A 26677-nucleotide genomic window follows, 5' to 3' on the forward strand; every position below is an offset into this window, starting at 1 on the left:
ATGGAATATAATGGTTATTTCATTGTAATTGCAGTAAGGAGGATGTTACTACACTTGGAAGGTAGTAGAAATTACAGTACAATTTCGAAATGTGTAATCAAGCTTTAGAACTCATGATATAGCTCATGTAATTCGGATTTGAAGAACTAAGAAAGTACACATTGAGGAAATTTAGGCTGTAAAACTGTAAGTATTTTGTTTGCCATTCCTATTACCTGCTATAGAAGACATGTTTATGCCTTATCACTTGCATGCTCTTTGTAGGGACCCCAGCATTTGTATGACCTGTCTGGCGTCTATCGCAAGCCTAAATCTGAAACAATGTATCAAACAAGTTAACGCGGAATATTGCAAAGTAGCTGGTCTGTGGCATTCCACGAAACAGCTTTTATAGTTCATTCAGAAACAAATTTAATCAACCAAAACGTAAGGCGTCTATTACATGCGTGTACATGATTTGTTTACAAAGTAGTTCCAAATACACTAGGCTAATATTGGGCACAAGTGTCGTGCACGCGTGCAACGTGAAGGTGTTCAATATCGTAAAATATTGCAGGATTCTGATAGTCTAAAGTTAACAGAGACGAAAATGAGAAACTGTATCGTAAAAGTGAGATTTTTAAGTTTTATCTGTTTGTTCCAAACATGGAAATTATTCTAGCAAGGAAAAGGTTACGTCTGGATTCAGTTAAATATATCTCAGATTCAAAGCGAACGTTTGTTTGTTTGTTTGTTTTTTTGGCGGGGGGGATTAACCTGTATTGTACTTTAGATATGTAAAGGAAATCTTTCCTTGCTATTATGCCTTTACTCCTGAGGCTTGATACAGTGTGAGGCATGATACAGAGTGAGGCATGATATGCAGAGGGAGGCATGATACAGAGGGAGGCATGATATGCAGAGGGAGGCATGATAAAGACTTAGGCATCATACAGAGTAATGCATTATAGAGAGTGAACCATGAAACAGAGTGAATCTTGGCTTCAGTGTTATTTTCTCAGACAATATATTATACATCTAGCCGAGACGTGCAAAAAGTACTCATCCTTTTCATTAGCTGACTGCTGCCGGCTTAGCCTTCTCATTATCTGGCGTCAGTTGGCTCAGCCTCCACATTAACTGACGGCAACCCGCTCAAACCCATTATACTGTTATAAATTTTAAATTGTCGCAGTCTACTTTTAAAACACTACCATTATTTGTTGTATTGTTCCATTGACTTAGCATTGATTGTCAATTCTTCAAAAAGATAATGAGAGGGCAGAGTGTTCAAGATATCTAAGACAGACGTCGAATAATGTCACTGTCACTGATCTATTCCTTTCACGGTCACTGATAAGGTAGATGTCTGTTACTGTCACTCCCACTATAAAGACAACTGTCTATTACTGTCACTCTCACTGATTAGACATGTGTCTATTACTGTCACTGAAACTAATAAAACAGATGTATATTACTGCCCCTCTCACTATTGAGACAGACTTTTATTACTGCCACTCTCACTGATGAGACAGCTGTCCATCACTGCCCCTCTCACTGATAAGACATATGTCTATTACTGCCCCTCTCACTGATGAAACAGATGTCTTTCACTGCCCCTCTCATTGATAAAACAGCTGTCTATTACTGTCCCTCTCACTGATGAGACAGATGTCTATTACTGCCCCTCTCACTGATAAGACAGCTGTCTATTACTGCCCCTCTCACTGATGAGACATATGTCTATTACTTTCACTGTTACTGATGAGACAGCTGTCTATTACTGCCCCTCTCACCGATAAGACAGATGTCTATTACTGCCCCTCTCACTGATGAAACAGATGTCTTTTACTGCCCCTCTCACTGATGAGACAGATGTCTATTACTGCCCCTCTCACTGAATAGACAGATGTCTATTACTGTCACTGTAACTGATAAAACAGATGTATATTACTGCCCCTCTAACTGATGAGACAGACTTCTATTACTGTCACTGTAACTGATAAAACAGATATCTATTACTGCCCCTCTCACTGATAAGACAGATGTATATTACTGCCCCTCTCACTGATGAGACATATGTATATTACTGCCCCTCTCACTGAATAGACATGTGTCTATTACTGTCACTGTAACTGATAAAACATATGTCTAATACTGCCCCTCTCACTGATAAGACAGCTGGCTATTACTGTCACTCTCACTGATGAGACGTATGTCTATTACTGCCCTTCTCACTGATGAGACGTATGTCTATTACTGCCCCTCTCACTGATGAGACAGATGTCTATTACTGTCACTCACTGATGAGACGTATGTATATTACTGTCATTCTCATTGATGAAACGTATGTCTATTACCGCCGCTCTCACTGATGAGACGGCTGTCTATTCTTGCTCCTCTCACTGATGAGACAGACTTATATTATTGCCCCTCTCACTGATAAAACAGATGTATATTGCTGCCCCTCTCATTGATAAAACAGCTGTCTATTACTGACCCTCTCAATGATGAGACAGATGTCTATTACTGTCACTCTCACTGATGAGACATCTGTCAATTAGTGCCCCTCTCACTGATAAGACAGATGTCTATTACTGTCACTCTAACTAATAAGAACACTGAACATCGCATATGTTATGAAATATATTATTCGTTTATGATTTACATGTCTTAGATATTCAGATAGGAGAGATACATTAATAACCAAATGCCTGAAAATACGGATTCTCTTATGGCTGAAAATGTAACTCGTTCTAATTTTCTGCATTTTTCATTATTATTTTAACCGAGATTTGGTTCAGTTCCACAAGTCAAAATTAAATATAAAATTTACAACTAAAATCTCTCAAATATTTCATGATGTTTTCTCTATTGTTTCAAAAATTGTTGCGTACGAAGAATGCATCCTTTTGCCAAACTGTTAGCTTCCACGTTATAGAAGCTTACCTGTTATTGGGTGGTAGCATTTTTATTTGGTAAAATCTTACTTCAACTGATTTATCACATTATGTCCTGTTAAACTCTTCATATAACTAAATTTGAAATGGTGAGGTGCGGGAGCAAAGTAGCTTTCCCAAAAGCGGACTGAAAGGATTTTGCGGATTGATATAATATATGTGCTGTCAATTCGTTTTCGAATTACTTTTTAATTGTTTCATTGTATGATAATGGTTTACGTACAAAAAATGATATAGGTTTCATTTTAATGTCAACCAAATATAGTTTAGTCATATATGAAATATGCCCACTTGAACGACGAGAATTCTACAGATCGCAAGAATATCTGCATTCTGGTCAGCATCTTTGGTCTATTGGATTTTGAAATCATTTGCTAAAGAAATTTTTGTACCTTTCCTTATTATTATCAAATGAGGTATATCCTTTTTCAGATCCGACATCAACTGTCTCCACAATTATCACAATACAAACAACAGACGCCGAAGCAGCAAAAACTACAGCTAACTCAAGTTCATCATTTGACCCTGGGGGTTGTACGCCATTCCATCTGGACAGACATCTAGAAATAGCTGCCCAAGTCTTTCAGTATTTTACTCTCGTTGTATCATCCTTATTCATGCTTGAGGTACGTCATCGATTTTAATGTTTAATATATATTTTATAATACCTTCGGCGATTATGGTTAAGAATAGAAAATCCATATACTAGTATCTAACTTCATGATGACATGCAACCTTTACAATTTCTAAAGATAAAAAATTGGACAAAACTCAAGTTTTTGAGCACCATATGCATATATCGTGACCTATAAAAGGAAATATAATTTTTGAAGAAATTAGAATATCATGTTTATGTAAAACGAATTTTCTATGGAACGATATATCTTTTGAGTCAGGATAATGACGCATAATCTTTATTTTATTTTGTGATTTCTTTCTCGATTATTGTTAATCCATTTTGAAACGTATTGTAATTATTTTTACCCTTCTAGCAAATTTAAACAGAAAATTCTGAGCAATGATTTATTATTATTTGCATTAACGTGTGCCCAATTATTATTCTAAATTCATACACACTAATATATATATATATATATATATATATATATATATATATATATATATATATATATATATATATATACACACACAATTTTTGATCGCGCTAGATAGCTTTATAGTGCTGGTGTGCCGTAAACCCACAATCAATCAGTTATACACATTAGTTCTGACTAGCGGAACTGACATCGTATTATATTAGTACCGGAATTCAAGAAAATGAGGACAAATACTAAAATCCATCAACATTTGTTTCCTTAATAACAGGTGTTTCTAAAGATAATCTACTCACGGATAGCATTCATCAAGGATGTCTTGCAGGTAAGATAAATCACTGTTGTTTACACAGGTGATTTCTCAAGCGATACCACGAAAACATATTTCTAAAGTATATATTGAACAGATTGATTGTTTTAAGAATCTTAACCCTTTGAGGTCTGCTATCTGTTAGTTAAGTCAAGGCAGTTTGACAATAGTGTTGCAATTTATAAGTTAAGTATTGGCAGTTTGACAATAGTATTGCGATCTATTAGTTAAGTCTTGGCAGTTTGACAGTAGTGTTGCGATCTATTAGTTAAGGCTGTTTGACAATACTGTTGCGGTCTATTAGTTAAGTCTATGCAGTTTGACAATAGTGTTGAGATCTATTAGTTATGTCTTGGCAGTTTGACAATAGTGTTGCAATCTGTTAGTTAAGTCTTGGCAGGTTGACAATAGTGTTGCGATCTATTAGTTAAGTCAAGGCACTTTGACAATAGTGTTGCAATCTATTAATTAAGTCAAGGCAGTTTGACAATAGTGTTGCGATCTGTTAGTTAATTCTTGACAGTTTGACAATACTGTTGCGGTCCATTAGTTAAGTCTTGGCAGTTTGACAATAGTGTTGCGATCTATTCGTTAAGTCAATGCAGTTTGACAATAGTGTTGCAATCTGTTAGTTAAGTCTTGACAGGTTGACAATATTTTTGCGATCTATTAGTTAAGTCAATGCAGTTTGACAACAGTGTTGCGATCTATTAGTTAAGTCTTGGCAGTTTGACAATATTGTTGCGATCTATTAGTTAAGTCTAGGCAGCTTGACAATATTGTTGCGATCTATTAGTTAAGGTCAAGGCAGTTTGACAATAGTGTTGCCATCTATTAGTTAAGTTTAGGCAGTTTGACATTAGTGTTGCGATCTATTAGTTAAGTCTAGGCAGTTTGACAATAGTGTTGCGATGTATTAGTTAAGTCAAGTCAGTTTGACAATAGTGTTGCGACCTATTAGTTAAGTCTTGGCAGTTTGACACTACTGTTGCGCTCTATTAGTTAAGTCTTGGCAGGTTGACAATAGTGTTGCGATCTATTAGTTAAGTCTAGGCACTTTGACAATAGTGTTGCAATCATTTAGTTAAGGCTAGGCAGTTTGACACTACTGTTGCGGTCTATTAGTTAAGGCTGGGCAGTTTGACAATAGTGTTGCTATCTATTAGCTACGTCTTGGCAGTTTGACAATATTATTGCGATCTATTAGTTACGTCTGTGCAGTTTGACAATAGTGTTGCCATCTATTAGTTAAGTCAATGCAGTTTAACAATAGTGTTGAGGTCTGTTAGTTAAGGCAGTTTGAGAGTACTGTTGAGATCTGCTAGTTAAGTCAAGGAAGTTTGACAGTAGTTTTGAGATCTGCTAGTTAAGTCAAGGAAGTTTGACAGTAGTTTTGAGATCTGTTAGTTAAGTCAAGGCAGTTTTGCAATAGTGTTGAGATATATTAGTTATAGCAGTTTGACAATAGTGTTGCGATCTATTAGTTAAGTCAAGGCAGTGCGACAATAGTGTTGGGATCTATTAGTTAAGGCAGTTTGACAATAGTATTGATATCTATTAGTTAAGTCAAGGCAGTTTGACAAAATTTGTTATGATCTATTAGTTAAGTCAAGCCAGTTTGTTCAAGTGATTTATCAGGATTCAGGCCAAATCAGACTGCCTTGACTAATCCAATAGATAAATTCCTCCTAGCTATTAGTGTATATACATCACCGGGATTTTCTTTATTGATTTAAAAAACGGCTATCGTTATTATTGATCACGAGATTCTTTGGAAGAAATTAGCAATTTATGAATTTTGGTTTAGGTTTTACCTGACAAACTTGATTCAAAGTGTCAGTATGGGAAACCAGTAGTGATTATTGGTGTAATGTCCACTCCTGTACATACATACATACATACATACATACATACATACATACATACATACATACATACATACATACATACATACATGCATGCATGCATGCATACATACATACGTACGTACATACATACATGACGTACGTGCGTGCGTGCGTGCGTGCGTGCGTACATGCATGCATGCATGCATACATACATACATACATACATACATACATACATACATGACCGCTCCGGTGGCCAAGTGGTTAGCGCGTTCACCTTGGATGCGGGAGGTCGCGGGTTCGAACCCCCGCCAAGTCATACCAAAGACTTCAAAAATGGTACTAACAGCTGCCTCGCTTGGCGCTCATCATTAAGAGGTTAGAGTTAGGACTGGTCGGCCTGGTGTCAGGATAATGTGACTGCAGATATCGTAGCGATATGACTGAAAGATTGTTAAAGCTACGTTAAAATTCTAAATCACACACACACACACACACACATATACATACATGCATGCATACATACAGACACACACACACACACATACATACATACATACATACATACATACACACACATATATACATACATACATACATACATGCATACAGACACACACACACACATACATACATACATACATACATACATACATACATGCATACAGACACACACACACATACATACATACATACATACATACATACACACACATACATACATACATACATACACACATACATGCATACAGACACACACACACACATACATACATACATACATACATGCATACAGACACACACACACACACATACATACATACATGCATGCATGCATGCATGCATACATACACACACACACACATACATACGTACATACATACATACATACATACATACATACATACATACATACATACATACATACATACATACATACATGCATACATACATTTGAATAACTTTTTCTTTTTCTAATCTTCATTAACGATTTACCTCTTTGTCTTAATTACTCTTATTAGGACGTATTTACTAATGGAAAAACTATCCACCATTCGGTCAAATCTACATCCGTTAATCATTCTGAGACCAATATTCATTTTCTTCATATGTGGTATACACAAATAAAATGCACATACATCTATCAAACTATTTTCTGACAATTGGCTCCATTCAGAAACTTGACAAATCGACTCAAGTTTGAACTCTTCTGTCTATACTCTTAGAATTGTTTAGGTATTTTCATTGATAAGTCTGCATTGTGGCACCCAAGTTAATTGGTTTTTTATGTTTCTGGTTAAACGGACTGTACTTATAAAAAGGGTTCCTAATCACGTCCATAACACTATTTTAAAACTATATTACACTATTTATAGTCTAACATTTGTGGATTATGGCTGCGACATTTTGCCACAACTGCAGTTTTGCTCATCCTGATAAGATTACTAAGTTCAAAAATGAGTTGCACGAGTATTTATAAAAATGATATCTTCATAACATCTTCAGGAATGTTTTATATGTTAAACTTTTTAACAGTGTGTGAAGAATGTGTTATACAAAACGGTTGTATGACTGAGCGATGTACAAGGCGGTATTTGATTGTTTATCATATAAGACAAGATCGTAACCTTGCTTTATTTTCAAACCAATATATTTTCATTCCACGATCTTGCTTTTCCTATTTCGAGATATCCTTACCTGAATCGGGCTCATACAATAGAATACTATTCCTATCGAATTCCAATCTATGTATGATGATTACTTTATATCACACCTCTAATTACATCTCGATTTTATTGCATACACATTTTGCTCATCTTTTAATTGCTTAATAATAATAATGATAATATCTATATTATTTTACATGTTTGTTTAGAATTATAAGTACGCTTACGAGTTTTAACGAGTTGAATATACGAATGTAGAATGCATGATGATTATAAGCTTTTAACGCTTCATATGATCTCTTATTACAATAAAACCCTTGCTATTATAATGTCCTTTTATAATAAAATCCATGCTATTGTAATGTCCTATTCCAATAAAATCGTTGCTGTTGCATTGCCCTATTCCAATAAAACCTTCGCTATTGTAATATCCTATTATAATAAAATCCTTGCTATTTTAATGTCATTTTATTATAAAACCCTTGCTATTATAATATCGTATTTCAATTAAAAAATATTATATTGAATTGTCCTATTACAATAAAACCCTTGCTATTGTAATGTTCTATTATAATAAAACCCTTGCTATTGTAATGTCCTATTGCAATAAAATCCTTGCTATTGTAATGTTCTATTATAATAAAACCCTTGCTATTGTAATGTCCTATTATAATAAAATCCTTGCTATTGTAGTGTTCTATTATAATAAAACCCTTGCTATTGTAATGCCTTATTACAATGAAACCCTTGCTATTGTAATGTCCAATTATAATAAAACCCTTGCTATTATAATATCATATTACAATAAAAGCCTTGTTATTATAATAGCGTATTAAATAAAACCCTTGCTATTGTAATGTCCTATTATTATATAACCCTTGCTATTGTAATGTCCTATTATTATATAACCCTTGCTATTGTAATGTCCTATTATAATAAAATCCTTGCTATTGTAATGTTCTGTTATAATAAAACCCTTGCTATTGTAATGTCCTATTATAATAAAATCCTTGCTATTGTAATGTTCTATTATAATAAAACCCTTGCTATTGTAATGCCTTATTACAATGAAACCCTTGCTATTGTAATGTCCAATTATAGTAAAACCCTTGCTATTATAATATCATATTACAATAAAAGCCTTGTTATTATAATAGCGTATTAAATAAAACCCTTGCTATTGTAATGTCCTATTATTATATAACCCTTGCTATTGTAATGTCCTATTATAATAAAATCCTTGCTATTGTAATGTTCTATTATAATAAAACCCTTGCTATTGTAATGTCCTATTATTATATAACCCTTGCTATTGTAATGTCCTATTATAATAAAATCCTTGCTATTGTAATGTTCTATTATAATAAAACCCTTGCTATTGTAATGTCCTATTACAATAAAATCCTTGCTATTGTAATGTTCTGTTATAATAAAACCCTTGCTATTGTAATGTCCTATTATAATAAAATCCTTGCTATTGTAATGTTCTATTATAATAAAACCCTTGCTATTGTAATGCCTTATTACAATGAAACCCTTGCTATTGTAATGTCCAATTATAATAAAACCCTTGCTATTATAATATCATATTACAATAAAAGCCTTGTTATTATAATAGCGTATTAAATAAAACCCTTGATATTGTAATGTCCTATTATAATAAAACCCTTGCTATTGTAATGTCCTATTATTATATAACCCTTGCTATTGTAATGTCCTATTACAATAAAACCCTTGCTATTGTAATGTCCTATTGCAATAAAACCCTTGCTATTGTAATGTCATATTATTATAAAACCCTTGCAATTATAACATCGTATTACCATAAAACCTTTGATATTGTAATGTCATATTACTATAAAAGCCTTGCTAATGTCCTATTAAAAAAAATTCTTGCAATTTTAATGTCCGATTACAATAAAACCCTTGCTATTGTAATGTCCTATTATAATAAATCCCTTGCTATTATAATATCGTATTACAATAAAATCCTTGCTATTATAATATCGTATTACAATAAAACACGTTCTATTGTAATGTCCCCTGATATTATAATATCGTATTACAATAAAACACGTTCTATTGTAATGTCCCCTGATATTATAATATCGTATTACAATAAAACACGTTCTATTGTAATGTCCCCTGATATTGTAATATCGTATTATTATAAAACCCTTGCTATTATAATATCGTATGACAATAAAACCCTTGCTATTGTAACGTCTTATTATAATAAAACCCTTGCTATTATGATATAGTATTTCAATAAAAAAACATTGCTATTATAATATTGTATTACAATAAAACCCTTTGCTATTCTAATATCGTATTAAAATAAAACCCTTACTATTATAATATCGTATTACAATGCAACTCTTGCTATTATAATGCATTGTGAAAATGATTACTGTATTCATTCATTAAGCCGTTACTGTGGTTTACAAGTAGATTATTGGGTTTGAGAACTTGTTATATGTGCTGACATGTTGAAACAATAGCTTTTTTCCCATAGAAAATGCGCCCATTTTCGATGCAATACGTATGTAAGCATCAGAAATGACTCGTACAAGGGTAGTGAGGGCATTGTCAAGGGAGAAAGGGGCTATGTCCAAGGGGGAAAGGGGCTTTGTCTCAGGTGGAAATTGTGGGCTTTGCCTAAGGGAGAAATTGGCTATTTCTACGGGGGAAAGGGGCTTTACCTTAAGGGAAGGAACTATGTCAAGGTGGAAATAATGGGCTTTGTCAAAGCGGGAAAGGGGGTTTGTATAAGGGGGAAAGGGGGGTTGTCTAAAGGGGAAACGGGCTTTGTCTAAGGGGGAAAGGGACAATGTTTGAGTACAAAATCACTCAGTGTAAAATATCATATAGCTTTTTATTTGCGTTAAGTCTCCTACTATTCATGAATTATATTTTCTGTGTCCAATCCGATGTACGTAGAGATGAATGTGTATACTGGAAATAAATTTGTCTTTCGAAAGAAACCGATAAAGGGAGTATATTTCGGGCATCTGTTTCACATGCATGCATATATATATATATATATATATATATATATATATATATATATATATATATATATATATATATATATATATATATATATATATATATATATAGGTTTTGTCTTCAAGTGATGAAGTTCTTAAATTTTTGTTCAGATCGTTGACCTTCTTGTAGTGATGGCTAGTCTTGGTCTCGAAATCCTGTTCTACGTCCTGCATGATAAACTTCTGAACTGTCACCCAGAGGTAGAACTATCAGCTTTAATTATCCTGTTTAGACTTTGGCGGATCCCAAGGGCTTGCAACAGTAAGTTAACCATTTGTGATTGGCTGTACAGTTTCTGTTATAAACGTAACATTGTTTTCCATCATTGTGACGTTGATTTTTCCATTTACTGTTCATGGCACTTGAACGGATCGTTGATGGTGGCCTCATGGTAGCCGTTTGTATAATACGATCCACTTGGTGGTCAAATTATGTTTACTCCTGCGTAGGTTTGCAGGTTTCCTTGCGATAATCTTCCTTTTGAAATATCTTTGATAATCTTCCTTGTAAAAAAATTAAGCTTCCTTAAACGAAATTTTACAAGAGGCATACTCTTTCGATGCCTCATCCCATGAACTTCTGAGTTGCACACACTGCGATTTAAATGTAAGACACTGTCCGATGATGAGCGTATCTGTTTGAATCTAGTATATTAAAAAGATAAATGATTGTTTTTGGATATTTACCTCTATTTAGTGTTTACAATATTGGTGTTTTATATCTGAGAAAACGGAAATCAGCAAGAACATGTGCAATGTGCTTTGCATACATATATTGAGGGAAGAAATGTTCTGATGTCGTGTGTGTGTGTGTAAACATTTAAAAATTCCAGAGAAAATATATTTTTGCATGATATATCATCACCAAGCCTCGCCAGTTTTGAATCAGTTTTAAGTATGAATGAGGTCTTCGAAAAATATTTTGATAAGCAAAATATGAAAATAAGCAGAATAATAGATATGTTTCTCATCCTTAAATACATTATTTGTTTCGGACATGTGTTACGATGAAATATGCACTGGTATCGGTGTAAGAATTAAACACACACCCTTTACAACTATTTTCAGAAATTATGATTTGATAAATCATCGTCATATGCTACAGGATTCACAGTAGTTCATATTCAGTTTATGCATTAAAATGGTTTCAACGTATGGAAATATATTTTCTTTTATGTGGCACATGCATTCAAGGCTATTTATTGACTTCAACAGATGTGAAAACATTAATTCCCAACCCACCAGAGACTGGATATTTGTTCCCATACGAAAACATTCACAAGGTCAAAATGATTCTTTGATCATTATTTATTTCAGTCCAAAAAGAGGAATACGCCAAGCGACTTGAATCGGAGATGTATTATTTACGGAATGAAAAGATCAACCAGGAAAAGAAATTCAAGGAATTAGAGGACAGATTTGAGAAACAAATGGTAGATCTCGCACACAGACACATTTGATCATTATTTATTGTCTAGACAGAATCAAATTTTCGACTTTAACTAATTGCAACAATGTATGAGACACTTGTTCAAATTCTTTCGCAGTGTTTGTCGGTTTTCTAAATATTTTTACGACAGGATTATTTTACGCGTTGTATTTTTTTTTCCAATAAGAAAACAAAATAGGGAAGTTAGTTTTTGCAAGAAAAGTTGTATAATCTAAAGAATATTCAAAAGCTTTGTTAAGATTTTCTGATACCTGGGGGTTTTGATTTTGGAATCAGTTTTTGTGTTCAGTCAGTTTCAATATGGAATCGGTGTTGGCTGATACATACTTTGTACTTTTGTTTCCCTGTGTTAGTACATGAAGTCATTGATGAAGCGTTTCCTCAAGTTGTTTCAGAGTTTAACAAATATTTTAACTATTGAAAGTACTAACCTCATTTAATTATAATGAATAATATTTGAGGGCATCCCAATACACTTCAGACTTCTTTAACTGACTCATCTAATTAAACATATCGGCGAGTTTTATCACGTGATAAATCGAATCTTACATTTGTACTCATTCAAATATTTTTATTTAAACTTTCAACGGACGCAGAAAACTAATTTTTATTTTCACCTGTGCTAATTTGTATAACTGAACGAAATATAATTTTAACATGTTTCCACATTCCAGCAAGAATCAAAACAGCAAAAAAATGCAGAAGCAAAACATAATGGCATCTCCATACACATAAATGGTGAGTAATAGTGAACTTGCATCTTTGCTAGCCAAGGTTCCGATGTGATATCTATACCTTGGCGTATCAAACAGATATTTATGTACTTCGGGTCTGACAATTTCAGTTGGATGCGGCGGCAAGGCACCGTATCCAATCAAAATTAAGTTGTTCAAATTTGAACACTGCTCCTACACAATCGAGACGAAGGGAGTACACAACCTGAATGGATTGATAAATAAGCAATTTTCCAGTGCCGGTCCGTGTTTGCGCAATTACCTTTCACTCAAATAGACCTGTAATGGCTTCCTTGTGGTACATAGTCATACTTTTGATGTTAAACTTCAAAATAACCTTTTCAGTTTCCCCCACCATTTTCTGCCGATGTACAATGCACCACGCAATTGGTTAGTTGGCATTACATACTAAGGGAGGGAACTCATGAAATCCAATAGATTTCGCAAGGACAAAGCAATAATTTATCAATTCAATCCGCCAAGGTTTAGATAGGGTTATCATATCGGAACCTTGGCTAGCGAAGATGGTGGACTTGCGTTTCTTAAGATTATACAAAATATCAACAGACTAACACTTGATCTATTTCGTGCATTTCATCAAGAAAATTAATTTAAAAAGTTTTTTTTTTTAAATTAAGTTTGTATAATATATGTCTAGCTCTATTTTTGTTATTGAAGACAGGAAATTAGAGAATTTATTTTAAGTTTTTGGATAACCCGCTTAATGTTTCTATATAGGAAAGACATCAAATATGAATAATTCATCATATTATGTTGATAAGGATGAATTACCTTAGTATGCACAGAAAGATGATTCACCGTATTATGTACACAATGATTACTTAGAAAATTATATACACATGGATGACTTGATATATTATGCACACAAGGATGACTTACAATTTTATGTACACAATGATGACTCACCGTATTATGTACACATGGACGACTCACAATATTACCCACACAAGGATGACTCACAACTCACAATGTATGCACATAATGATGGCTCACAATATTATATACACAAGAATGACTCGCAATATTAGGTAAATATCGATATTCACCATATTATGTAGATAAAGATTACTAAAAGTAGTATGAACATGATTCACAATATCATGTTCACAAGGATGACTCGTAACATAATGTACACGAGGTTGACTCACAATATTATGCAGACAAGGATGACTCGTAACACTATGTACACAAGGATGACTAACAATAGTATGTACTAAAAGATGACTTACAATATTATGTACTAAAGGATGACTTACAATATTAGTTAAATAAGGATATTCTCCATAGTATGCAGATAAGGATGATTCACCACATCATGTTCACAAGAATGACTCACAATAGTATATAGATAAGGATGTTCACCATATTATGTTGATAAGAATGACTCATAATATTATGTACATGAGGATGAATCACAATATTATGTAAATGAGGGTGACTCGCCATTTTATCTACATGAGGACGATTTACCATCTTATGCACACAAAGATGACCTATTATAGAATGTCCATAAGGATGACTCACATTGTAACTTTATGTACACAAAGATGACACACAACTTTATGTACACAAAGATGACACACAACTGTATGTACACAAAGATGACACACAACTTTATGTACACAAAGATGACACACAACTTTATGTACACAAAGATGACACAACTTTATGTACACAAAGATGACACAATTTTATGTACATAAAGATGACACACAATTTTATGTACACAAAGATGACACAGTTTTATGTACACAAAGATGACACAATTTTATGTACACAAAGATGACACACAATTTTATGTACACAAAGATGACACACAATTTTATGTACACAAAGATGATTACTATATTATGTATACAAGGATGATTCACGATATTATGTACACAAGAATGGAGTGGAAGATCATTATACTTTTATCTTTACTCTCTTGAGGTCAAATTTGCAATTTTCATTGGTTCACTATTCATTTGTAGATACGTCCCAATGTAACGGACGCGCACAGACAGGAACATTATACGAAAAAGTTACAGCTTCACTGCCTAAAGAACACCAGTCAAAGCACTCAAAATCTAGAAATGGCAGTGCAGCTTCACTTAGTAATGGTGATCTTCCGCGAAGCGCGCCCGACCAGAGCAAAGAAGAAGCCGACCAGAAGATGGCCATTAAAGATTCTGAAGGTGAAAGCAGTCCAAAAGATCAATCTGGAGACACAGAGTTTGGGAATAAAAAGGTTTATGACGAGGTTGATGGTCCCGTATCCAGTGATCATGTTTTTGTGGACAGTTCTGCAATGCCTCAACACCATCTTGTGCAGGAGGTCGAAATACATATTGAGGAGGCACACAAACAGCGTCAGCTTCCCTCAGTATCATACAGGGCACTGGATCATGAGGGGCGTAAGTTTTTTGTCTCTCCAAACTACACTTCTCTAAATTTGATCGTCAATTTTCAGTACTATTCTGTCCTCACATATCATACGCATATAATTGACCAAAACAAGTGTATAACTAATTTTTTTTTTTTTTTTTTTGGGGGGGGGGAGGTGATATTTTTCCATACTCCTATATTTAAAAACTGTTCTGTTAGGTTTATCCTGCTGGCCTTTCCAGTATTCCAAGTAGAAGTACACCAGGTTACAGTGGTATTTTTCCGTTGGTGTGTACCACGGTACTTTTTCACTGTATCTATACTTCCATTGTTACCATGTGTACGGAATGTAAGGATGTTCCCTACTAATCTTGTTACAAACGTAACGATATTAGCAGAATGTTTTCATTCTTAATAACAAATATATATATATATATATATATATATATATATATATATATATATATATATATATATATATATATATATATATATATATATATATATATATATATATATATATAAAATAGCTGTATTTGTCACAAATTAATTTAGAACATTATAAATATGAGTATATTTATGATACTGTAATCACATGTTTGACACGTGGGTTTGTGTAAGGTTGAAACTTTATTGACTTTAAATTTCATAGGTTTCGACATTCACGTATGCCATGGTGGCTGCCAAATCGGATCGTATGAAAATTTTCAAACTAAATCCAACTTATAGACAAATTTCCGATGTAAAAAAAATCCAAAACAAAACAAACAAAAAATATAATGTTTTAGTTCTGTAGTAACCTATGTTAATATGTGAAGGATGTATTCCTTTGTATGACTAATAGTCATCCTAAGCTCCAATTCCAGGCATCTTAACACATAAACCCCTAGCGGCGACTTTACGGAGCAGGAGGTAGTAACCTACTGCCGAGCTCTGTAGCGTCATGGTCATGCATGATACACTAAAGTGGGTGGTATTGTAGAAAGGTAAACAGATGTAGCTCTACAATGATACCAAATAATCTGGAATATCTAGTTGCACTACAAAATACAGATAGAAAAACCTCATTTTTTGGACCCGAATTTTTTTTAACCCAAATTCGCCCGTGGTCGGAATCCGATTTTGTGTCCGGATTTTAGACTTTTTAAAAGTAGGATAAGATGGGCATTTGGAATAAAGAGTGATCTCTATACAAAAATAATGGCTCCGTTTAGCAGCAAAAAAAAAAAAAAAAGAAAAAAAAAGGAAAAAAGGCCAACTTTTACCCTTCTGCTCATGCGCGAGTCAAATAGCCAGCGAAAATCGATGTTTCTAACACCATTAGGCAGCATGTTATTGAAAGATGACGGGGATTTGGTGTTTTCGAGTCCATTCAAAAATAGCTTTCAAAATGTGTTTCCTGCTCGATTTTCAGGCAAAAATGACAAAAAGCTCCAGGGGTTAATGTGTTAAGGTCATGCGTCATTTGTAAGAGATAACAGATCAGCCAGAATCATCAAGGCGTCATAGTCCCGACATTTTAATTATACTCTGCTCTCCACGTTTGAAACTGTCAGGCAGACGACGTTGTTTTCAGTTTAAATGTGGGGACAGTTATCATATGGCTACATTAATTTAGTTTTGTCTGTTAAAGTTGCGGGGAAAAAAACACTATGTAATGAAATTAATTTTCACCATGCAAATAGCGTTCTCGTTTTATAAACGAACAGCACGTCACGAAAAAATTGATAATAGGAAAAAATTTAAAACTTTGGAATTTGTTTTGCATGCGAATATATTTATGATTTACTGCATTTGGTGTTAGTCATCATTAGAATAAGCTTAAGATTTACTGCAGTTGGTGTTAGTCAACTTGACTTTGAGTTCATACGACTGTAAATGTTTTGACTAAAGAAACCTTTTTTGGCCGGATGGATTTCTGTAAGCCTTTTTGTTTCTTACACAAAATATAACCTTGAACAGATTACTGTCTGTCGGTGAGATTATATCTCCATACATGTTTCACTTCACGAGGAAGAGTACTGTTTTGCATATTCATACGTATAATTATGTGACAAATATCTAAAAACAGTTTCAGAGAGGATGGACACATCTCTGATTGGCATGGATAACGGAGGTTACGATGACTCGAATGAACACGGTGATGAAATGGATCTTATGTCCGTGACAGAGGATGGAACCAGGACGTACAGAACCGCTGTAAGTTTTCCGTCTCAGTGGGAACAATGGTCACCTTTGCAGGCTTTGTGTAAGGTTGAAACTTCATTGACTTGGAATTTAATAGTTATTGCCATTTTGTTGATGAACTCGTATTGAGCCAGTCCATTCTCACTATATCGACACAGGAATACATGTACATTGTGAACCGTGTAAAGTGTGTGCCACGGGTTGTTAGAATTAGTGTAATCGACCTAAAAATAAATAAAGATTTCGGGTAAAAACCATTTCACCTTAAGGCAGATGAAACACTTTGGTGATGAATGGTGTAGAAGTATGGGCGTATTACACAGCTCTGGCTTGGTACTTAACCATAATAATTTACATACAAACAGTTCAGACTCTGCGATGTACAAACATCCGGAATTTTCTGTTCTTGTTTTACATCACCAATAAAGCGTCCAAAAGCTTAAACCATGGAGTATGTAGAAATATATCAGATGCTTTTGGGAATACATACTAGTATTCAAGTGCGGTTTTAACATAAAAAGCATTAAAAGGAACTGTTATTATCCAGAAATTAGAGGATACAAATCGCGAGCACGGAGTGAACCATCTTATCAAATGCACAAGTAAATTAAAATTTAAGTCTTTGATTGGTCTTATGCCTGTGATGATACATTAGTACTAGAAGTGTGTTAATGAAACACGGATGCCGCAACACGTTGCCTGAAAGGACCTAAGCTGTGTTGAACGGACGGACGGACGGACGGATAATTGTAACAAAATATGCCCATACCACTGTCGAGTTGGTAAATACAAATCATTGACATGTAAAGATGTATTGATATTACATTTCTTCTTATTTTCAGGATGGTATTCCGATGACAGACTTGTGAGTACAAGAGGTCGATATCAGCGTATTCATCACAACTTTCACAATACTATTTTTAACATTCACTTCAAAGAGTCTCTCTACAGTGTTTTCTTTGGTACATGTGTTGATACTGACAGATTGGTCAACGTGGGAGCGCGATGCTGAAAATCGTAATAGACATGTTTGTTTCATCAGACATTTGTCAAACATAGGAGACAACATTGGGCTTGATTCCGTTCTGCCTCTAAAGCAGAGAGGGATATTAGAAATGAGAAATCTAAAGCACGACCTCACTAGACCTGCATCATGTAGTTAAAGGCAATGGTGCATGGGCGTTTTAATCCAGTCATGGTCAGGTCATTGTGTAATGTGATTTAATCAAATATTCATGTAAAATATCCCATAATGTGCACATGTTAAACATATCTCGTCAGTAGACAGTATCATTCTTTGAGTTTTGTGCTTCATCTTTCCTGATGGTCTTTAATTATATTAAATTTGTATTCATATCACGCTGATAAAGTGAATCTTCCTTACACTGGTCCCTCTGAAGACTTGCATCCTTCTTAAACTGGCTCCTCTGGTGACCTGCATCCTCCTTAAACTGGCCCCTTTTTAAACCTGCATCCTCCTTAAACTGACCAATATGTATTCCTGCATCCTCCCTAGACTGGTCAGTCTGTTGACCTGCATTATTTCTAAACTGACCCCTCTGTAGATCTAAATACTCCGTAAACTGACCCTTCTGTAAACGTGCATCCTCTCCAAATCGGCCCCTTTGTAGACATTAATGCACTCTAAAAAAGCCCCTCTGCAAACCCGTATCCTTCGTAAACTGACCTCTCTGCAGACCTGTATCCTTCGTAAACTGACCTCTCTGCAGACCTGTATCCTTCGTAAACTGACCTCTCTGCAGACCTGTATCATCTCTAAACAAGCTCCACTTAAGACTTGTTTTTTTTCTTAATCTGACCACATTTTCAGACCATGCTGAGCCATTCTGGTATTTCTTAACCTGCCCAATAAGCCGCTATACCAGCCACATTGTGTGGTTCCAAAGTGACCGGTTTAGACAATTTTGATTGCATATTCAGTTCTCTTACAAATTACTCGCAGTAATTCTAAGCAGAAAGGCCAGAAACGTTTGGAATCTATTTTTATTTGCTTCCTCCAAAAATCAAAACCCGAATGCAAACTAGATTGTCTAGACAATATTTAAACAATGTTTTCTGTTCTAATTAATGAACAGTCAATATTTACTTAAGGTTGTGGGGTGGGGGTGTTATTCATACTGCACAGATCCCTGCCCCTCTCAAATGCCATTACACAGACAATCGAACGATTTCAGCAGAGGAATAAAGCTGACTTGTAGATATTTCCAGAACGAGTGTACCGTCCAGTTTTGTTGAGTCCGTAAGGGAAAATAAATCATACGCTCTCTCCAAATTACACTCACAACACTGACCACTACCTGCTGGTTATTGTAGTAGAATTTGTTATCACAGGTAAAGATGGACTAAAAGTCCTATTTTTCATTTTGTACCCATTCTTAAATCGTGGCTATGATGTAAAGAGTGATTTTTTGACTAGTTTCCTTTGTCGAAATGCACGTTTTATTGTTTGACTACTACTGTGCAATTTTAAGTTTGAAATATAGAAAGTGGAACATTTGTAGAAAAAAAACAACCAATTTTAAACAGCTAGAGCTGCGGTAGCACATTGTTAGCGGTCTGAAAGTGTACGGGTTCGAATCCTGTCAAGATCAGGCGTTTGGGCAGGGCACTTTACTCCAGTTGCCGTAACGAGAAATAACATTTCATGTTATGCTGTGTCGTTAAACACCAATCACAATGAAAAATGAATGAAGCTCACCCTAGAACGCTTTTTCGTAGTGTTTTCTGTCACTAGTCATCATATCTCTGAATATCCCAACAAAGAGCAACATAAATACTGTATTAAACTCCATCTTTTCAACCGACACCCTAAGATCCAAGCTATACCCGCGTTAACTATGTGAATGATTTGTTCTAATCACTTATCTGCAGTGTACCAATTTATCCACCCCCACCCCCATTTTTGTGTTTAGTAAGTTTGCAAGAAATTGTACATTTTCTATATGCAGAAAGGTATAGAGTGGGCCTGTCATACTAAGGTTACAATTAGGATATAATTTAGTAACATGTACATAATGTAACTTTGTGAGGATAAAGCGTTATCATAATCTGATTAAATATAGTGACTTTTGTCAGTCAATTGTAGCTATAATTAAATTTAACACATAGTGGTTCCCATGCGAGTAAACCATCAGATGTCCATTTAAGTTTTTTAACACAATCGGTTGACGTTGTGCTTTTCGTTTGTTACATTTTAAACTAGAGTATGAATTGCTAAATAACGTTTTCACTTTCATTCGTATCGGTGTATTCAGTAATCAGTTAAGCCGATTTCAGTTTTGATCTAATTAACATACTCTTATACCTATATTCATGGAACTTGCTTAACGAATGTATATTGATGAGCACTACACACTTATTGTCCAGGGAATGTATCGTGATGAGTACCACATCTTCACTGGCCATTAAATGTATCATGATGAGTACTACATATTCATTGACCAGGGAATGTATCACGATGAGTACTACATTTTCATTGGCTATTGAATGTATCGTGATGAGTACTACATCTTCATTGGCCAGGGAATGTATCGTGATGAGTATTACATTTTCAGTGGCCATTAAGTTTATCGTGATGAGTACTACATCTTCATTGGCCATTGAATGTATCGTGATGAGTACTACATCTTCATTGGCCATTGAATGTATCGTGATGAGTACTACATCTTCATTGCCCAGGGAATGTATCACGATGAGTACTACATCTTCATTGGCCATTGAATGTATCGTGATGAGTACTACATCTTCATTGGCGAGGGGTATATCTTGATAAGTTCTTCACACTTATTAGCGAGGGATGTATCGTGATGCGTACTACACCCTCATTAGTGATGGAATGTATCTTGATGAGTACCACATTTTCATTAGCCAGGGGATGTATATTATGAGCACTACTCTCATTGATGATGAGATTATCTTGACGAGTACTACACACTCATTCCAAAAGTAGCTAAGCGTGTTCCATATTTCACTCTTCGCTGAATTTACATAAATTGTGCTTTATTTCACAAGAACTGTTCATGCTAGAAACAATACATTTGATGTTGCATGTATCTCTTTTGCAACCACATCCATACAAGAAAAGAAGGTCACTGTTTCCTATATTGACCCACTTAGGGCAAGTTTTGCTTTTAACTTATGACGACATAGGGATTTGTTTGCATTCTTTGTACATACAATTCTATTTAGAATCATGAAACTTGGTGAGGGGGATGTTACCTGCTGAACACTACATACTCATTGGAAAGGTGAGTCACTATGGCTTATTTTTTAAGCTTCAGTAACTTAGCTTAAATTTTGTGCTTATGTTCATTTCTCTGATACTCATATAGAATCATGAAGTCAATGATGATAAATTCCATTCAGTACCAATCCAGTACATGAAATGCAGCTACATCATGACCTGTATTTCACATCTTATTGGCTTTGGTTGAGGCTTTGGGTTTAGCCCATGCCCATAGGAATATATGTTTCTGGTATTTCGTGTCATCTGCAAAGACCTATTCTGCTCGTAATGGATCAGTTGACCCTGCTGTATGGAGTTCCATCACTTTGTGACTATTAACGGTGCATGGCTAGGAAGGCTCAGTCCTGGGAAAGAGTTCGTGTCTACGAGGATTAATTTATAAATAACAGAAATGTTCCCATTAAATAAAAAGAAACTAATTTTTATGAAGATATATATGAAGATAAGTTTACATTCTCTATGCAGGCCGTAGAGTATTTAGTTATAGTTTATCCATAATTGTTGTCATTCTTTGTTTCGAAAATAATTTGCATCACCATTTTTGTTGTTGTTATTGTTTTTCTTTTTGATTTTGCCTGTTTGTATGTGCTTTAATTTCTTTCTTCCTTTCGTTTTAAAGAATTGATTCAGTCGTATACTCATAACTGTTCTTATTCTTGCTGCTGAGAAGCAGGAAATAGAGTTACACAATTCTTACAATTTAGTGAAGCAAATAAATTCACCACTGATTAAGAATTGAGTAAATAGTATACATGAACCAAGAGGAGTGAGAGCTCTCGAAGATAGTCTGCAATCAAGAGGAATAGACGTAAGTCAGATGGTGAAATGCGAAAAGATAAGATCTTTCACCTTTATTTTGTCATTATTGTCGAAAGTAGTTCATTGACCTACACGAGTTACAATGTTTTCGGCTTGTGTAGGTGAATTGATCTTCGTTTTCGAGTACGTAAGGGACAGAACATTTCATTTTCTGTGATGTTGAGGTATGCTGAGAGCAGGTACGATTTTCTTTTTTTTAAAGTCTGGCTTATATAGACTCAATAAAACACTCTTGCTCAGATTTGAAGACTACAATTAAGAAATTCTCTCCGTGTTATTTTTTGTGTCTTGCTTTTTAAAATAAATTATCCTGTGACAAAACAAACAAAAATCTTCTTTAAAAATATAGCAGCGCCGGCCATTCTTCCCTTTAATCCCGAAGATTAAATGATCAGTCCCTACTTAAATATGCGACTGTAAGCATGGTGATCTCACTGTGATATAATATACAAGTCATAAGCAGAGAAACACTTGCTACAAGAAGAAGATTATTAAGTATTATACTGAAACAGAATATGTTTAATGCATCAGATGTAGTTTAAACACATTGTTGCTCACTTACATAAAGCTATCGTATTTTAAAAAATGATTTTATATATATTAAGAGAAGGCCTTCAAGACACCAACTGCGATTCCACACTTTTCCAGTACAAACAATATATATATTGTCAGGCAGTATGGATGTCCTTTTCACGAAATGCATTGTTATCACTAATTCTTGACACTTTGATGGTAATTTTCGTGCTAATGTACACATTGTATTGGAGTGGATGGATGGATGAATGCATCTATACGTGTGTGTGTGTGTGTGTGTGTGTGTGTGTTCTAGCGACTCTATGTCTTAAAATAAGTAACATAAAAAAGTAAACAAACAATGTAAGTAAAATGAAGAACTTATCTAATTATTTAGTTACAAAGTGTAAATTTAAGAGAAACTTTGAGTATTGTTAATTAAATTCCCAATAATCCTACATGCCCTATCAGACGTCCAAAACTACAGAATGCTCGGAATAAATTCCAATAGTCATGAATATCCTGATGCGCTACAATGAGGTATTCCAGAATGTCTTTGAATGAGTCCTCGATAATACAATTTAGTGTGTTTATAGATCCATTTGATCACTTAAGTAAATCCATTGAACACACACACACGTATATATATATATATATATATATATATATATATATATATATATATATATATATATATATATATATATATATATATATATATTTGACCTGAGCAACTATAGAATGTCCTAAGAAAGTATAGAATGTCCTGGACCCGGAATTGCCTGGATTTCAATAGTGTCGAAATGTAAAATTATAATAAATTGTTTCTTAAACATTCTAAACTCAAAAGCTATGTCAACATCTTATTGAAACTTATAATCATAGAAAAAACGTAGCTATGAGAACGTGCTATTTACAAATGACTATTAGCGTGAAGAACCATCTCCATTTATGGACTAAATGAAGCACACACACACACACACGCACACACACACACACACTATCTGTATATATAATAAACTGCCAACTAACAGCTGAAAACTAGTTTATCATAAGCCTGAGGGCTTTCTACTCTTGAGGCTGTTTTCAAAGGCTAACACAAAACAGGTACAATACAGTCAATAAACACAAAATGCGTTGAAATGACAAAAGTTTCCATAACTATTTCTACTGAAATCAAAGCTTGAAATTGTCCGTTTGGACTAGTCGTTGACTGATGATATTGTGTCTATTTACATCGACCTACAAGTGAATGTATCACATCGCCATGCCTGTTGTACGTAAATTGGTGTAACCGTAAACTACATCCTGGATATATAATAATAAATATAGGCGAGTGACTAATGAGCGAAATGAATATATATATATATATATATATATATATATATATATATATATATATATATATATATATATATATATATATATATATATATATATATATATATAATGTGTGTGTGTGTGTGTGTGTGTGTACTCGCTGTTAAAAGATGATTTTAATTGCGAGTGGTTGTCTTTTTTTAGTCTTCTTGATTTATACCGCTTGGTTTCAATGTTCTAAAACGGCATATCCAGTAAAATTGTTTTTTTTCTCTGGTTTCGGAACTCCAATTGAGGTTGTGAGCAATTTCAATTAGTGTCACATCACAGAAAGTGTGGCCCGAGGAAGACAAGTGTTATGCAACTGGACTTCTGTCCAGCTACACTGTCATCCAATCAGATCTGTGAAGATTGATATTCTTTGTAGCTTTTCAGCTTCTCCGACATACCGAAGGCTACATATCTTACATGCGATGAGATAAATTATATTCTCTGTTTTGCACGTTCGGTTTGGACCATACAAGTTCAAAGTTTCGCTCGTTGCTGTGCTAGAGAATTTTGCTGGTCTCTTTCTTATGTTAATAGATTTTGCATCTTTTATCACCATAGGGACCAGATTTGCCAGGATGGTTTCGACTTGTGAATGGCGTTAGTTTCGCTCTGACTAGGATGTCACGGAGTTTATATGGTCTTCGGAAGGCTTCACATTTGTGTGTGACAAGATTCCACGATGGGCCAGTGTTTCTAGAAGATTTTACCTATGTTTTGGTTGTCTGGATGGTAGGTCAGGATAAATGTTATACGATCGACCATTTTTTTTTCTCAGTACATTTTAGTAGGTTCTTACAGTTTGTTTGTTTAACCCTTTATGTTGCCTCTTCTATCAGATGTTTGTCGTAGCCTAGGTTCATCAAATGTTCAGAAAATTCTTCAGATCTTTTTTGGAATGCTTCGTCGTCGGAGCCGATACTGCGTATCCTCCATGTCTGGCTATATTGTATGTTCCGAATGTTTTGGATGACAACTGTTTTGGAGAAGATACTGGTGTTTAACAGTTGGTTTTGAGTAGATGTCTAAATGGAGTGTTTTTTTCTTCTACTAGTCTGGTTGTTGTGTCTAGGAAAACGTGGTTTGAGTTGGAGACTTCGGTCGTGAATTTTATTGAATGATGGAAGTTGTTTACTTTTGCTATGAGATCAACCAGATTCTCTCTTCCATATTGCCACTTCATTTCTATATCATCGCTGAAGCATACCCACCGATATGGTATAAGTTCAAATGATGTTAGAAGTTGACCCTCAAGTCTTCTCATAAAAATATTAGAATACGAGTGGGTCATTTTGTACCCACTGCGGTTCCATTGATTTGGAGGTAGTTTTCTTCATTAAATTCAATGTTATTGAGTTTTAGGACAAGTTCCATTCACATGGAGGTTGTCTCTTCATTGAATACACAGTTTTTGAGTTTTAGGACAAGGTCTGGAAGTAGGCATGGAAGTTTAATTAGGAAGTGAGTGGGCGGATTGTCCACAGTTCTTGTTTCCCACGCTTCCTTGCATGTATCCCTTCACTGTGCTGTATATTAGTATACAGAGAATTGACGTCTAAAGAAACAAGCATTGTATCTGGCAGTAATAGTTCCCTTGCTTTGCTTTTTATGAGGTAATCTGTTGTTTCCTATCGTGTTCTTCTTTTTCAGTTTATTTATTAGTCGCTCACTCGCCGAGAATTACTATCAAAATGATGAAATATCCGAGATATAATTTTCGGTTACACAAATGTACATAAGAAACAGATGGTGATTAGCTCATCCATTTGTATGTCGATATAAATAGATACAGAGCAATATCAGTCACGCTGATACCATCTAGTCGAAACATAAAACGCTTTCAAGCTTTGATTCCAGTACAAATGGTTATGTAAACTTTTGTAATTTCAAAGCTTTTTGTATTTGTTGTTAGTTTTGTCTCAGTTTTGTGTTTGCCTTTGAAAAAGACCAATTTAGAGTTGAAAGCGCTCAGGCTAGTGAGAAACTAGTTCTGCATTGGTCGTTGTCATCTCAATCAATCCCTGACACACGCAAGCCAGACTCGGAACAGATTTTGCGTATCCTCAGATTCTACTTGTCCTAA

At 34.6% G+C, this 26677-nt stretch overlaps 1 protein-coding gene across 1 annotated transcript in view; it reads left to right on the top strand.

The window, feature by feature from the left end:
• LOC149800797 (uncharacterized) overlaps nt 1-22432 on the top strand; it is a 109337-nt gene extending 86905 nt beyond the window's left edge. Inside the window, exons 3-10 of the mRNA XM_089954790.1 lie at nt 3372-3565; nt 4266-4319; nt 10980-11130; nt 12186-12301; nt 12993-13056; nt 15047-15469; nt 17512-17639; nt 18470-22432. Of these exons, the coding sequence (XP_089810916.1) occupies nt 3372-3565; nt 4266-4319; nt 10980-11130; nt 12186-12301; nt 12993-13056; nt 15047-15469; nt 17512-17639; nt 18470-18496 (1157 nt within the window). The 3' untranslated portion in view covers nt 18497-22432. The remainder of the gene's footprint in view (nt 1-3371; nt 3566-4265; nt 4320-10979; nt 11131-12185; nt 12302-12992; nt 13057-15046; nt 15470-17511; nt 17640-18469) is intronic.
• The last annotated feature ends 4245 nt before the right edge of the window (nt 22433-26677 follow it).

This window comes from Sinohyriopsis cumingii, chromosome 4, assembly GCF_028554795.1.
Source record: "Sinohyriopsis cumingii isolate HCF-2022 chromosome 4, ASM2855479v2, whole genome shotgun sequence".
NCBI classification, from domain to species: Eukaryota; Metazoa; Mollusca; class Bivalvia; order Unionida; family Unionidae; genus Sinohyriopsis; species Sinohyriopsis cumingii.